Source organism: Culicoides brevitarsis, chromosome 3 (genome assembly GCF_036172545.1).
Source record: "Culicoides brevitarsis isolate CSIRO-B50_1 chromosome 3, AGI_CSIRO_Cbre_v1, whole genome shotgun sequence".
Classification (NCBI taxonomy): Eukaryota; Metazoa; Arthropoda; class Insecta; order Diptera; family Ceratopogonidae; genus Culicoides; species Culicoides brevitarsis.
In genome coordinates this window covers 35,186,984-35,201,935 of record NC_087087.1, presented here as the reverse complement: position 1 = coordinate 35,201,935, position 14,952 = coordinate 35,186,984, and the positions used below count along the sequence as shown (strand labels likewise).

Genomic DNA, 14,952 nt, shown 5'->3' with positions numbered 1-14,952 from the left:
TGTGGTTTTGCAACTTTTGTTCTCAAAAAAAAAAAAAAATTTTTTTTCAACAACATAAAAAGTTATACACGGTGGTCAACTTTTCAACAAATAAAAATTTCCCGTACAAAAGTTTCCCCATTAAAAGTGTCTTATCGTCACACGGTTCAGCTTTTAACTAAATAACTGTGATGTGAAAAACAAAAAAAAAGTTTATTTCTCCTACTTCTATGTGTGTGAATGTCCCAGATGATGTGCGCCCAAGGGATGGAAATACGGACCGTATGGCGCATATGGCACAGCGTGTGGATACAACAAACTGCCAGCATACGATCCGGGCCCGAAACCGTTATTGCCTGGCGGAGGAACTGTCGGACTATTGACATCCATGCCGGGATTCTGCTTTTTCCATTTTGTACGACGATTTTGGAACCAAATTTTCACCTAACAACAAAAAATTTGACTTGAACAACGGATTTTAGGCATTAAAAATTATCAAAACTTACCTGAGTTTCTGTCAAACTGAGACTCAGTGCGAGATTCAGCCTTTCACAAACGGAGAGATATCGCGTTGTCTTGAATTTATTCTCGAGTGACACGAGTTGCTCATATGTAAATGCCGTACGAGCCCTAAAATCAAACAAAATTTCGTTAAAATCAAGTTTTCATGAAGAAAATCTTGAAAATTTACCTTCTTGGCTTTGAACTGCTCCCTTTGCTGCCTCCTTCTCCGCCTTCCTTCTTCGAATCCGAATCACTCATATGATCTTCCATATCACTTCCCATCGTGTCGTCGCCCATATCATCGTGATCCATGTCATCCTTGCCTAAAAGACAGAAAACAAGGAAAATTAAAATTTGTCAACTCCTTAGAATTAATGCTTTGTTTATCTTGAAAATGTTTTGTTTATTATTTCGAAAACTTGACAAATTGATATGGGTCTCAATTGTCTAAAAATAATATTTTAATTGAGGAAAAGACAAACTTTTTCAACGAAAAATTAAAGATTACGAGAAATAATTAACAACTTTTTCCCCGAAACACCGCCAAAAAAGTTTTTTGTCACAACATTTAATAAATCATTATCGGCATGATTTCACGCACATTTTGTGATATTATTAGCTTGACTTGACTTGTTTGTTGTTGTTATGATGATTTTTGTCGTCTTCATCGCGTATAATTGACTTGTTCATTATAAAGGCATTAATTTTGCTTACATCCCTTTTAGCGCGAACGATGGAGAAACAACGTGTCAACAAATTTATTGCCATGATTAATACGAACTTGATGACGATGATTATTATTTTATTAATTCGTTGATTTAATTTTCCTGTTTATTGTCGCGTCTCGTGACGGCAAAACACATTTCTTGTTGCCTGAAGGCATTTTTAGTCATTAACGAAACATTGAGCAATTGTAGAAGATTTTATATGGGAGAAAATTTTAAATGAAAATTTAAACAATTTATAAAAAATTTTTTTTTTACAAAAATCTTAAGATTTTATTTTTTTTATGAATTTTTAATAAATTTAGATTATTTAAATATAAAATTTAGGATGAAAATGAGCTCTCAAGTGAAAATTTGAACAATTTACAAAAGATTTTAACAAAAATTTCTCTAAAATAATTTTTTTATGAATTTTTAATAATTTTCTTAAAGTGAAAATAAAAATGAGTTTTTGGGTGAAAATCTAAACGATTTTCAAAAGATTTTGATAAAAATCCTAAAATTTTTTTTGAATTCAAAAAAAAAATTTTTTTTTTCAATTTTTTTACTTCAAAATTTTTATTGTATTTTTTAAAATAATTTTTGATAAATTTAAAAACAAATAAAAAAAATAATATTTGCGATTTTTAACAAAAAAAAAAAAAAAAAAAAAAAAAATAAAGAAAAATTTGTTTAAAATAATAAATTGAGCAAGAACATCATTTAACTCCCTCATTCACACACTTAAACATCACGAACCGCAAAAACACAAAAAATGTTATTATTATATTATGATTGCTATTAATACATTTATTATTACAATCGACCAGTAATAGCGAGATAATTATTTCAGTGCACGCCTGCCCGTTGGCAATGAACCAAAAAATAATTTCTCTGTACTTTGCTTGGAAAAACACATTTAAAATTGTAACATATAATAAAATTTTCGTGAATGGCGCGCCATGAAAAATTCATAAGGTGTGTTTATTCAAGAGCGAACGGAGAAAAGAGTCAATTAATTGACTCCGTTTCGGAAATTGAAACCAATTAAATTGTGACGTTCAGCGACAATGACAAATATTTGGCACAAAAATCCGACATATTTACTCGCTTGAGTTCACTCTTTTTTTGATTCAGTGGCAAAAAACACTCGAACACATTATTAATTTGTGTTCAAACAAATAAAATAATGGCAATTGATGTTGTTTGTTACGTCCCTCGGGGGGTTGTATGTTCAAACTTTTATTTTCTACCAGCCCGAGAGTTTTTTTTTCCTTAAACGGAGGGGTTGTGTGTTGTTTGAAAGGCCATAAAAAGGAACATATTTAAATTACGGGATATTTAAAACTTGAGCGAAATTCGAGCAAGACAACTTACGGCACGATAAATAATTCAAAAGGGACTAAATTAATGCAATCATTATTATATTGTTACACAAAAGGAGAGACAACAACATGATACAACCATTTATCGTTTTAACACCACACAAAATACAGGAGAAAAATTCGGGATAAAAGCAATCAAATAATAAATGAAGGAAAATGATATTTCCCCAAGGAACGCTCTTTTGTGCAAGATATTTAATGAACAAGTGTGTTAACACATGCGATCCTCCACGGAACTAAAAGGCCACTTTTTTCAACACAAATCAATGCACAAAATGAAATGCTAGACAAAATATGAGACGACCATCATTAATCATCAAAATTGGCGAAAAATATCGCTTTTAATGTCAATTCATTCGTCATTTATCTCCGAAAAAAAGTCTTTTAAAAGAGACAGAAATATCGATTTATTTTCACTGAAAATCTTTTCATGCGAAGTCTAGCATGAAATAAATTCAGAAAAGGGTTACAAATTTAATTGGAGCAAAAAAATAAGTAGAATGGTTTTACAAATCGTCTTACAATCAAATTATGTTAAATGTTTCAAGGCAGAATTAAAAGGACAAATTACACGGCATTTAACGCCAGACTTGACAAAAATCCGTTTGTTAACTTAATTTTTGTTAAAAATATTTTAGATTTGATGAAATTCCCGACGGTAAGTTTACTTCTTTTGATTTTTAAAAAATTAAATGAAATCTCATAAAATTATATCATGAATCATGAATAATAAAATAAATTGAAAAAAATTATAATTAATTTAAAAAATTTAGAATAATTACCTAAAAAAATGAAAAATATTTTTTTTTTTGAAAAATTAGCAAAAATAAATTTTTTTAATAAAAAAAAATAAAAAAAAACATTTTTAAAAAATTAGATAAAATTTTTAAAATAATTTCTCAATTTAATTTTTAACATAATTTTTTTTTTTTTTAAATTAAATTAAATTATATTGAAAATTAAAAGATTTTTTTAATATAGAAAAAAAATAAATATTTTTTTTTTAATTTTTTTTAAACAAATAAAAAATATATAAAATAATAAATGTTCATGTCACTTCGTTTTTAGCAAAAATAATATCAACAACAACGAACCAATTAAAATTAATCCCCTTAAAACTATTACGTGCACTCCATTCAATAAATCGCAAAATTTTCCCAAAATTTACTAATCAAAATATTGTGCTTCAATAATAATAATAATTATCCGGCAATTATAACACGCGCACAAATTGCATGCTCATTTGTTTTGCAACTACTCTGCCAAACGCGTCGTCGCTAATTATTACCATATTAATTGAATCAAGTGCACGACGCACGCAAATCAATGCTGCAAAATTGTCGAAATGCAAAATTTGCATAAACAGCTTAACTATTTTAAAATCAATAACCCCTCATGTGCATCAACGCACTCTCGGGCATTTAATTCAATTGCGTTACGAAAACCGCAGAAACATAAATAAATGCTGCTGTAACTGCATTAGCTGCGAATTAGATGTAAAATCGGCATGTTTCGCCGAAGCGAGTGTCAAACCACGAACAAATGTCCAAATTTCCACATAGTTAATTCCCCTGCTCCATGCGACGAGGAACGCGAACCACTAAATAAACGGTGTAGTTTTGCTGCTGAGTGCTTCGCCTGTTGGATTAGAACGACAGAGAACACACCTGTTTGGTTCTGTATCAATCGTAATTTGTCAGTAAAGTATCCTCTTAATTCCTCTTTTTGCTGCTTTTTCAGTCGATGCGATCCCATATCAAAATTTCAACAACAACGACACGAACACGAAATAACAAACGTTGACTGCTGGATGTTCGACAAAGAAGGATCAAGTTATTTTTTTGGGGGAAAATTTACAGGTTTTAGGTAAAAGCGTGTGTCTCGTGTCATTGATGATACATTCTTGTAAATAACTAGATTCCTGTTTGTTTATTTATTTGATGAAAATTGTTATTAAATCCGGGGATTTTGGGAGACCTGTTATCGTTCGTCACAGTTTCAAGTGATTTATTGCACGTTTTTGGTTTACTTTCAGAACAGTTTTTGTCCAAATTTTTCATAAAATTTTGTGATATAAAATTTTTTTTTGAAAATTTCTTTAATTCATTAATTTTTATAAGATATATTAAAAAAAAAATTTTTTCCAATTTTTCTTAAAATTTTTTTTTAAATTTTTTTTTTTTTTTAATTTTTTCTTTAAATTTATTTTTTTTAAATTTTCATTAAAATTTTTCTTTAAATTTTTTTAAATTTTTTTTATATTTTTTTCTTTAAATTTTAATTTTTTTATATTTTTCTTGATTTTTTTTAAAAGAAACTTTAATTTAAAAAAATGTAAAGCATTAATTGCTTTTTAATTCAAAGATTTGAAAATTTTAAATTTTTGCTCATTTTTCCTTTCACAGAATTTAAAAAAATCAATTTTTCACGAAATTCCCTTCTATAAATTTTTTATATCAAAGATTTTTCTCCCTCCTATGTTAACATTGCGGAACGACAGACATTTTGAGCCCACTTTTCCCATTAAAATTAAATTTACTTTCATACTTCATACAAATGACGTTAAATACGCATTCATTCATTCATTAAAAAAGCATCTCGCAATTCCCCAAAAAATTTCCATTTTCATTATTTTTGTTATTATTTCACGAAACATAAGCACGAGCATAATAACCATTTTAATTGTACATGGCTCATGTAGTACCGCTCGACTCGACTCTCGTTCGTAATGGCTTATATGCGGTAATTAACATACTTGCTAATTAATCTGGGGGATCACATTTCCACGTTTTTCTCGTACGCATGCCACCCTCCGTACCCAAATTTGCATTGTTCACACTCCATTATTTTGGTTTTTCTCCGTTTCGTGTGTTTGTCGTGTCGTAAATGGGTAGTTAGGTTGCCGATTATAATAATTACTAAAGCACTCCGTTGTTGTTGTTATTGTTTGGCGTGCCCGAGAAACACGGAAAATGGCAAAAATTTTGATTGTGTATCGCAAAAATGATGGCGGAACAGAGCAAAATGTTAATTGGAATTCGATTGAAGATGCGGAAACAAAAGAAATCATAACTTTTAGATCGGAGCAAGACACATACACACACGAATTTATGCATGAGAACAAAAAAAAGCAATTCCAACGCCATCATTTTAATGGAGCCTGCGTATTAAAAAATTTGTCTTTTCTCGTTGTCACACACAGACGAACATAAAAAAGTGTAAAAAATAATTCCTACCTGAATGTGATTCACTTTGATCGTCGTCGAAACGGTCTCGACTCATGTCGTCTCGCATATCGAACGCTGCGCTTCCGTTCCATATTCGGTTGTTGTTGTGATTTTGTGTAAATTCAAGCTTATTTTTACCCGTAAACTTGTTGGGATCGAGGATATTTTCCACGGAGAAGGCGAGACGTTTTGGCGGAATTTCACTTTCGGTATCGGAAGAACTCGAGTGATTGTGATGCAAATTTATGCTTGCATGATGCCCGTTATTGAGCTTGTTGTTATGGTCTAAGGAACGTGTGAGATCAACGGGACATGTCTGAAAAAGAAAATTTGATTCGTAAGTATTTTTTTATTTATTTTTTTAAATAAAAATTTGAAAAAATTCAACTTTTCGGTTTTTTAACTTCAATTTTAAAATATTTTACGTTATAAAATTTTATTTTTTTTTAATAAATCAACCAATTTTTAATTAAAAAAATTTATTTTTTTTTAGGATTTTTTTCTATTTTTAACTTTATCTTTAATGTTTCAAAATTCAACAATTTTTTATTAAAACAAATTTATATTTAAATTAAAAAATTAAAAAAATTCAAATTTTAATAAGCTTTTGTTTAAAAATAAAAATTTTCAAATTCAGGAAATTTTTATGCACATTTCAAGAATTTTTTTTATTTTTCAACTTAATTTTAATATTTAAAAATATTTAAACTTTTAATAATTTTTTTTTTCATGAGAAAAACAAAATAATATTTTTTGCTTTAAAAATTTTTTATGGCTCAAAAATTTCTTTAACTCAATTTTTTTCACTTTATCTTTCAAATATGATAAAAAATTTATTTCTCAAAAAAATATTTATTTTAATTTTTATTTTTTTTTTTTCACTTTTTAAGGTTCATGAAAATTATTAATTGATTATTTTTGACAACAAAATTTATTTTTTATATCGTATAAAATATGTAACTTTTTTCAATTTTTAATTTTTTTCAATATTTATCAAATTATCTGATTTATTTTTTGAAATAAAAAAAAAAATTTTAATAATTTTTTGGAAACGATTTGGAAAAAAATAAAATTTTAAAAATTCTTTTTTTCATTTTAGATTTTTCACGAAGAAAACTTACCGAATTGCCATCCTGCGAACTATCGCCGTCGCCATCGACATTCAGTTCTTCGCTCGTATCACTGCGTGCATAATTCGTTTGTAATCCTCCCAACTGTATCCTAAAGCCAAAATCGCTCAAATCCTTCCCGTTACTTATTGCAGCGCGTGCCAACCGAAATCTCTCCATATCCATAATATCCGCATGTCCCGTCAGATATTTGAGTCCAAATTGCGAATGCGGCGGCACTAAGGCATTTCCCAACGTAGGCGTTAGAACTGTCGTTACGGGCGAGATAATTGTCGAGGCATTTACGGATGACGGCGGATGATTGACAGACGACGGAGGCAGCGGCAATTCCTTCGTATGGTCAATGGAATATTTGCTATCGTCGTTATTCGAGGGACTGAGACGCGTTATATTGTGATCGGCGAGTTGTTTTAATCGTTCTATCGAGAATTTGGCACTTGGTTCTTGTTGTTGTTGTTGCTGCGGATGATGCGGATGGGCATGGAGATGATCGGGAAAAATTATGTGATGCGGATGTTCGGCGGATCCGAGAACGGAAAGCGCACTTGGAGGGATTGCACGAATATTTGTGTTTTCCTTGTTACTCGGCGAGATTATCGTAAATTTGGGGTTTTTTATGTCAAAGGGTTTCGATTCACTCGCGTCTTGATGCTCCGAGGCTTGAAAACGCAGAGGATTTATCGCAATTGGATGACTAATTTCTTGCATTTTATTTTTCACGGGAATTGGAACAGCGACGGGATTTGAAGGAAGAGGCGATACATTATCCGCACGATTATTATTTTCACTGTTATTCGATGACACTGGACTGCTTGGTTGTCCAGCATCTGATTTTGGCGAATGCATCATCACCATTTTATTTTATTTTAATTTTTTTTTTGTTTTTTAAAATTATTTTTTCATCAAAAAAATTTTTTTTTAATTTTCACTTTTTTCTATTTTTTTCAGAGTCCTGGATAAAGTCCTTATTTTGTGGTTTATTTAAACATCAGATATCCGTAAAACGAATAAAATCACGTGACGTCGCGAAAAATCCAACAATCTGGTACGATCGCACAACAAAGACTGATTTTCTTATTCAAACATAATTTCCCTCAAACGTTTTCCTACATGTTGCGGTGATTTTTTGTACGAACGCACATACACACACACATCTCAAGCAGTATACCACACATTTAATCCAAAGTAAAGTGAGTGTATTTGTGTTTTGTATTTAAAATGTGGTGTCATCTCTGTACAAAGCGAACAACAAAGTGATTTAATTTTTCCCTTTTCTCCGAGTCGAGTACATGCGAGATTTTTTCCCGTGTCCCCTTAACAAACAGTTTAGATGTGCCATGCTTGTCGTACGAGGACATACAACAGCCTACAGGGATTGGTTTTGAGGCATTTAGTCCCTCCCATGATGTTAATTGCGAGGCGGTGCGATCATTAATCCCCACTACTTTGTGATTTTTTTGTTGTTCTTCGACATACACACGCACACACACACAAATCTGACAGACAGCTTACAAATTGCTTCAAATACCACTCGACTCGTATTTTATGCTTCTCCGAATATTAGAGTGCTCATTCACAACTTTATTATCGTTTATTATTATTAAAAAAAGGCAGCGGTAGAATGGGAAGCACTCATAAATGGGAAAAGATAAATGATGGTAGAGATGGAGAAAACGACGTTGTTATAGCGATATCTTTATTTAAACACACAACGAGGGTGTTGTTGCTTCCTTGAAAGAAAATTCATATAGGAAGGACCTTTTTGATATTTTCTATTTAAATTTAGATCAAATTAAAAAAGAAAATTTGAAGAGGAGTATGAAAATGTGAATTTCGAATTTTATTCAATTTTTAAATTGATTGATTTTAGAAATTAATTCTTATCATTTTGCAAAATTTGGAAGAAAAATTAAAATTATGAGATATTTTTTAATTTTTCATTATTCAAATTTTTTTTCAAATTTCAACCAATTTAAGAAGAAAATTTGAAGAGGAGTATGAAAATGTGAAATTCGAATTTTATTTAATTTTTGAAATGATGAATTTTGAAAATTAATTTTTATCATTTTTCAAAATTTGGTAGAAAAATTAAAATTTTTTGTTATTTAAAAATAAAAAGTTTAAACCAAATTAAAGGAAAATTTGAAGAGGAGTATTAAAATGTGAAAATTTGTAAAAAAATTTAATTATTTTTTTTTTTTATTAATTCTTACATTTTTCAAAAAAATTTAAAAAAAATAATTTTTTTTTTAATTTTCATTAAAAATTAATTTTTATCTCTTTATTTAAAAATTTCAGGAAAAATTCAATTTCGTGTCAACCTAATGTCAGTCTTGCCAAAGTCCCGTTCAAACAACAAATCATTTAAAATGAGATGTGGTAAGTAATTAGTTTATATTGTTTATAAAAGACTTGGGTAAAAGACTTAATTATACAAAAAAGAAAACGACGAAGAAGAAGAAAAAGGAAAAACAACAAAAAAAGATTTTTCTCGTACACGCACATTTTCCTTCTCTTTTCATCTCTTACGTTTCCATCTTTCAGCAGACGACAACGACGACGACGACTGATGATGCTTTCATACAATATTTAACTATTATAATTGGATAGGAAAATGGTTTCAAGGCATTTAAAATTTTGTGTCTGGCGTAACATGAGGCAGAAACAGCAGCAGCACGGAGAGTACATTTAAATAATTAAACGAAGTGATTTGGATGGCATGTACAATGTAGAGCTACGAGAGAATGCTCTGTGGTATTTTCAGTTAATTATATCATTTATTTTCTTCTTAATTATAATTAGAGGATGAATTTTAATAACTTCGTTCAGTGTGGGACGATGTCGTCTTGAATTATGATCATTGCTTCGTGTTGTGTCTCAACTACTCTCGGATACTTGAAATAGCAGATGTTTACTACTTTTACTCTTGTTGCTTATTGTTGTAAGTAAGAAGATGATGAAAATGACGAAGAACACAATGGATTTAATATTTTCTTGTATTTTGTTTGTCTATGATACAATGATGGCAAACAATTTGTTGAATTTGTTTATTCATTTAGTAAATGGATTAAAAATTGCCGAAAGACGTTGGAAGGAGGAAGCAATTCAAAGTTTGAGAAATTAAGTAAACAGTACAGTTTTTAATAGAAAAAACGTCGTTTTGCATGTAACATGTCAATGAGGAGTAAGAAAATGTGAAATTCGAATTTTTGTTTTTATAAAAAAATTATTTTTTTCTGAAAAAAAATTAATTAAAATGTTCTTCAATCGAAATTTAAAAATTTTGTACAAAAATAATTTTTTTACGAAATTCAAGTAGATTTTTATTAAAAAAATTCTTTGAAAATATTGAAAAAATTAAACAAACAACATTTTTAAAGAATTTTTTGAATAGAAATCTATTTGAACTCCGTAAAAACTGTTATTTTTGTTCGAAATTTTTAAATTTCGATTGAAAAATAATAAAATTGTATTTTTTTTTCAGAAAAAAATATTTTTTCATAAAGACAAAAATTCAAATTTCACATTTTCGTACTCCTCATTGACATGTTAAAGTTATGAGATTCAAAAATCTAACTTTTCATAAAAAAATTCCATAAAATAACCGATAACGAAGCAAAAACTCCCATTCCAACCGAAATTGCCAAACTTCCCAATGACAAACAATAATTGCCAACACTAATCAAAAGAGTCAATACCATAATATTTAACCGAAATAATTGGCTTCATCATCATTATGTACCAAACCACATGATATATATATCTCGAAAACAACTCATAAACTTTTCATTTTAGTCATTAAAAGCTTTATTGCTTTGACATACGTTGCTACGGCCTGCACACACAAACAAACACATCCTAAAATCAATACTCTCGGTTCATCATCATTTTCGGTTGCTTCCATTTTCTATTCATTTTCATTTTCATTGTTATGATGTTATAACTGCTTGTTTGCCTCGACTCCAACTTTGACAATCAATACGAGCGGTACCTACGTACAAACAAAATAATATCTCACTTGGGAGCCTCAACTCATAATAATCATGATTTTCCGTCCGTACAGGAGCTAAAAGAAGGAAAAAAAGTAAATAATTGTGATTTTCTGTACGAACCTCAATTTATTCCCCGAAAAATTTTCCATTTTCCTCAATTTGCAACATCATTAAATTCCCCATGTCACGATTGGCTGCGCATGGAGGCGTGGTTTTCCCCTCCAAACTCGTGTTTTTCACGCACACAGATGCAAAACGGGAAAATAGTCGAGTACACAGCAACAAATTAATAGGACCATGTTATAGACGATTTACTCTCATGTTATGTTTATTAAATGGATCAGGTTTTGAGCATCAGACTAAATTACCACGACTGGCTTAATGGAGCCTTATTTTCGTGCTGTACGTGTACGGGGGAGTATTTGGAGTGTAATTATGGCTGATGGCTGTGTGTTTGTTATAAAAGTGCTGCCGTTGCTGCTTGCTTAGCCTACTAAGGTAATGGAATGGCAAACTTTTTAAATTGTATTCAAACTTGGCACAAGCACGATGATTGTCTTTATGTGTTAGATTATGACCCTCCGGGGAAACGAAGCCCATTTGCCATCTACAGGAAATGCAATCCCGTTGCTTCTTTGTCTGTAGCATTCCAATTAGCAAAAAAAAAGTTCAATTTAACGAATCTACGTGATATTGTATTACCAATTTGGGACTTCATCACATCAAATTTTCATTGTTCAATTTTCTTTCGCCTCCCTCGCATCACTCACACTTATCGTCGTCGTCATTCTGGAAGTTTAGCTCGAAATTTATGTTTATAATAAAATTATTATGTGTTTTGTAATAAATTGGCATGTGTCTTACCCACGAACTCAAACTCACAAGTATCCGAGATAAACGTTTATAGAGAGGAACGTTCGACATGAAGGCTTTCCGTGCGATTTTTGCACAGAAATAAATGATCCGCTCTACGCTATAAACGAAAATGAGTTGTTATGTGATGAGATTTTCACTGCCTTCGCATTTAATGTCAAATTTAATGCTCATCATCAATTATGTATTAATGTTTACGATTATTATTAGGCTCGTTGATGATGACGACGAGAACTGAGATTACTTAAGGAATAAATGTGCCAAGAAATTGTTGAAAATCGAAAAAAATAAGTTTTTTGGCAATCTTTACAATTTTTTCAAATTATGCTGAACGAATTGAGTGAAAATTATCAAAATATTAAAAAAATATTTTTTTATTTTTTTTATTTTTTTTTTATAATAAAAAAATTATAATTTTCACTCTTAATTAAATAATAATTTTTTTATTATGAGAAAAAATTTTAAAAAATAAAAAAAAATTATAAAATTAATTATAATTTTTTTTAAAGGATAAATTTTTTGATTTGTGAGTGAAAACCAATTTATTTTCTAATTATAAGAAAATTTAAAAAAAAATATTTTTTTTAATGGAGAAATTTTTTGACTGAAAATTATATTTTTTTATATAGATTTTTTTTTTTTATTTTAAGTAAAAAAAAAATAATATTTAAAATTAAAAAATATTTTTTTAACAAAATTTTTGAAAAATTTTTTTTTACTTGATAAAATTTAATTTTTTCGCGAAGATCTTAACTTTAATTTAAAACTTAAAACTATTCACCCTAAAAGAAATTTTTCAAAGAAAAAAATGAAAAATTTAAAAATAACAAACATACCGACTGTCTCCCTTGCGATAACGACACTCATTTAAAATTTATCCCGCATTTCGTTGTCACCTAATAATAAAAGTTGCTTCGTCTTTTATCGTTATCGCCTCTCGTTTTTGCCTTTTCCTCATTTTCTTGCTGAAAAAAAAATGAACGGAGTAAAAAAAAACGTAAAATAAAACAAAAGAGTAAATTTCTCCTTAGCTGGTCTTTTCATTACAATTAGTTAATCTTTTCTTAAGTGGTTCACCCTTTTGCATATTTAACACGCTTAATTTACATATTTGAGGCTTTTTTAATGACGATGTTGATAATGACGAGAGAAACAACGCCGCCGTAGCTGCGGTTTGTACGGAAAAAGTGTAGATAAAAGTCATAAAATTAGTCATCTGCTTTAAAATTCTATTTAAATTCCACAGTAGAGTGGTTTGGTCGTTGTTTTATATGTACCGATGATGAGGGGGTAGTTTGCGTGCAAAAATGATGACAGTCATTCTAAGTTATGTTGATAACGGAAAATACGAGAAATTGATGTTTCGCTTATTTGAAATGTTTCGGTAAGTAGAATTTAATTTTTTTTATTTTAATTTTTTCTCAAAAATCAATTCATTTTTTTTTTTTGCAGAAAAATTTAATTCATTTTTTATCATGAAAATTAATTAAATTTTTTTTTTCAGGAATTTCAGAAATAATTTAATAAATTAAATTTATTTTATTTTTTTTTTTTTTTTCAAAAAAATTAATTCTATTTTTTTTTATTTTTAGATCAAATCTTGACTTCAAAAAAAATATTTGGATGCGAAACACAACTTTTCACAAGCACGCCATAAAAACTAAACCGAGGAGGGCGCAAAATTGTCATCATCTAAACCGCAATTTCTAACCTCAGATAGGTAAAACTTTTCTAAACAAATAACTGTAACGACATCATAACAAGCAACAACCAGCCAACAAGCGACGACGACACCGTAATTGTCATATTTTCTCATTAGCATTTGCGAAAACTCATATGCAGTTAAATTAAAACTTTTATGTAAACTTTTGGCGAGGATTGAAATTAGAAACGTGGGCGAGCGAAGCCATTTTGCCATTTCGCATTTATGTCCCAACAGTCATCATCATAACTGACATTCTAATTTTCTCTCTATTGTAATTTATGGATTTACTCGAAAATTTATGGGCGAGCGGCACCAAACACGAAAAAAAAAGAACAAGAGATGATGATGGAAAAAAAGTTGTGTATACAAATAAAGTAGAAAATGCAATATTAATATCATCCGACCACTTTATATTCAGCAACAACCATTTACGTTGTGTGTCGTCGCATACGCTCGTTTCGCGTGCATCAATTATTCATACCTGTAATACGTTCCAAAATAATCTTGGCTCGCTCGTATCGTTCAGAGATGGATATTTTTCCCGTTATTTCACCCTCGTTACTTGCGGGAAAATCCGTCTCTGGCATTTTTTCACATCGTGAATCGTTCATCTGAACTCCGCTTTTGAATATGGATGAAGCTAACACATTCCGCATCTAACGAGCAAAAAAAAGTTGTAAGTTGTTTTGCCTTCTGCAAATACGTTTCGATGATCGAACGGAAAACATTTCATGAAAAAAAAAAAAAAAAAGAAACAAGTCAATATACATATTTGATGGTGCCTTCGAGTTTAGTTGAGTTGTTGTTTTGCTCAGAACGTGAATTGCAAGTCGATGTTTGAACATGAAAATCGACAAACCGCCGTTTTTTGGTATTTTTACCCAGATTTATTTGTGAATTTTTTACATGTTCAGTTTACGATTCGAACGAAATCGTGTTTTTGGTGCAAGTATTAGCACCAAAAGCGGCATCATTGATTGGAATTGCCTTGAGGAATTCTCGGGAAATGGTATTTGGTGCGGCAATGCACTTGACTTTTTTATTTGAGAAAGAGAGAGAGAGAGTTAATAAATCATCACACAAATCACTTTTTGTCAAAAAAAAAAAAAAATCGGATAGAAAAGTAAAAGATGAATTAATTCACAGACAACTAATTAGCTGTTTAAAAATTGAAACATGTGTTTCATCTGCCTGCTGACTCAATGTCTCTATTGAATGTCAACATTTGTCTTTACAACGCATTCTTGTAATATTATGAAGATTTTGTTGGTAAATTTCGTTCATAACAAACTATTCGTGATGGAAAAAGGAAGTATTTTAAGAATAATTTTAACATCTTAAGCGTGTTTTGATTTTTTTCTTAAAAATTTTTAATCTTATTACATTTAATTTTTTTTACTTTTAAAAATTTTCTTTTATTTTTAAGTTTTCATTTTTTTCAAAATTTAAAAAT

The 14,952-nt window shown here is 29.7% G+C and overlaps 1 protein-coding gene across 1 annotated transcript; it reads right to left on the bottom strand.

Moving 5' to 3' along the window:
• Positions 1-207: 207 nt before the first annotated feature.
• On the bottom strand, positions 208-7,805 carry LOC134835561 (homeobox protein slou; the record flags this gene model as incomplete). The annotated part of the gene is given in 5 exon segments (XM_063850441.1): positions 208-423; positions 486-609; positions 671-806; positions 5,809-6,115; positions 6,921-7,805. Coding segments are annotated over 5 exon segments (1,668 nt in total), but the record flags the coding sequence as incomplete, so codon positions are not given.
• Positions 7,806-14,952: the final 7,147 nt, after the last annotated feature.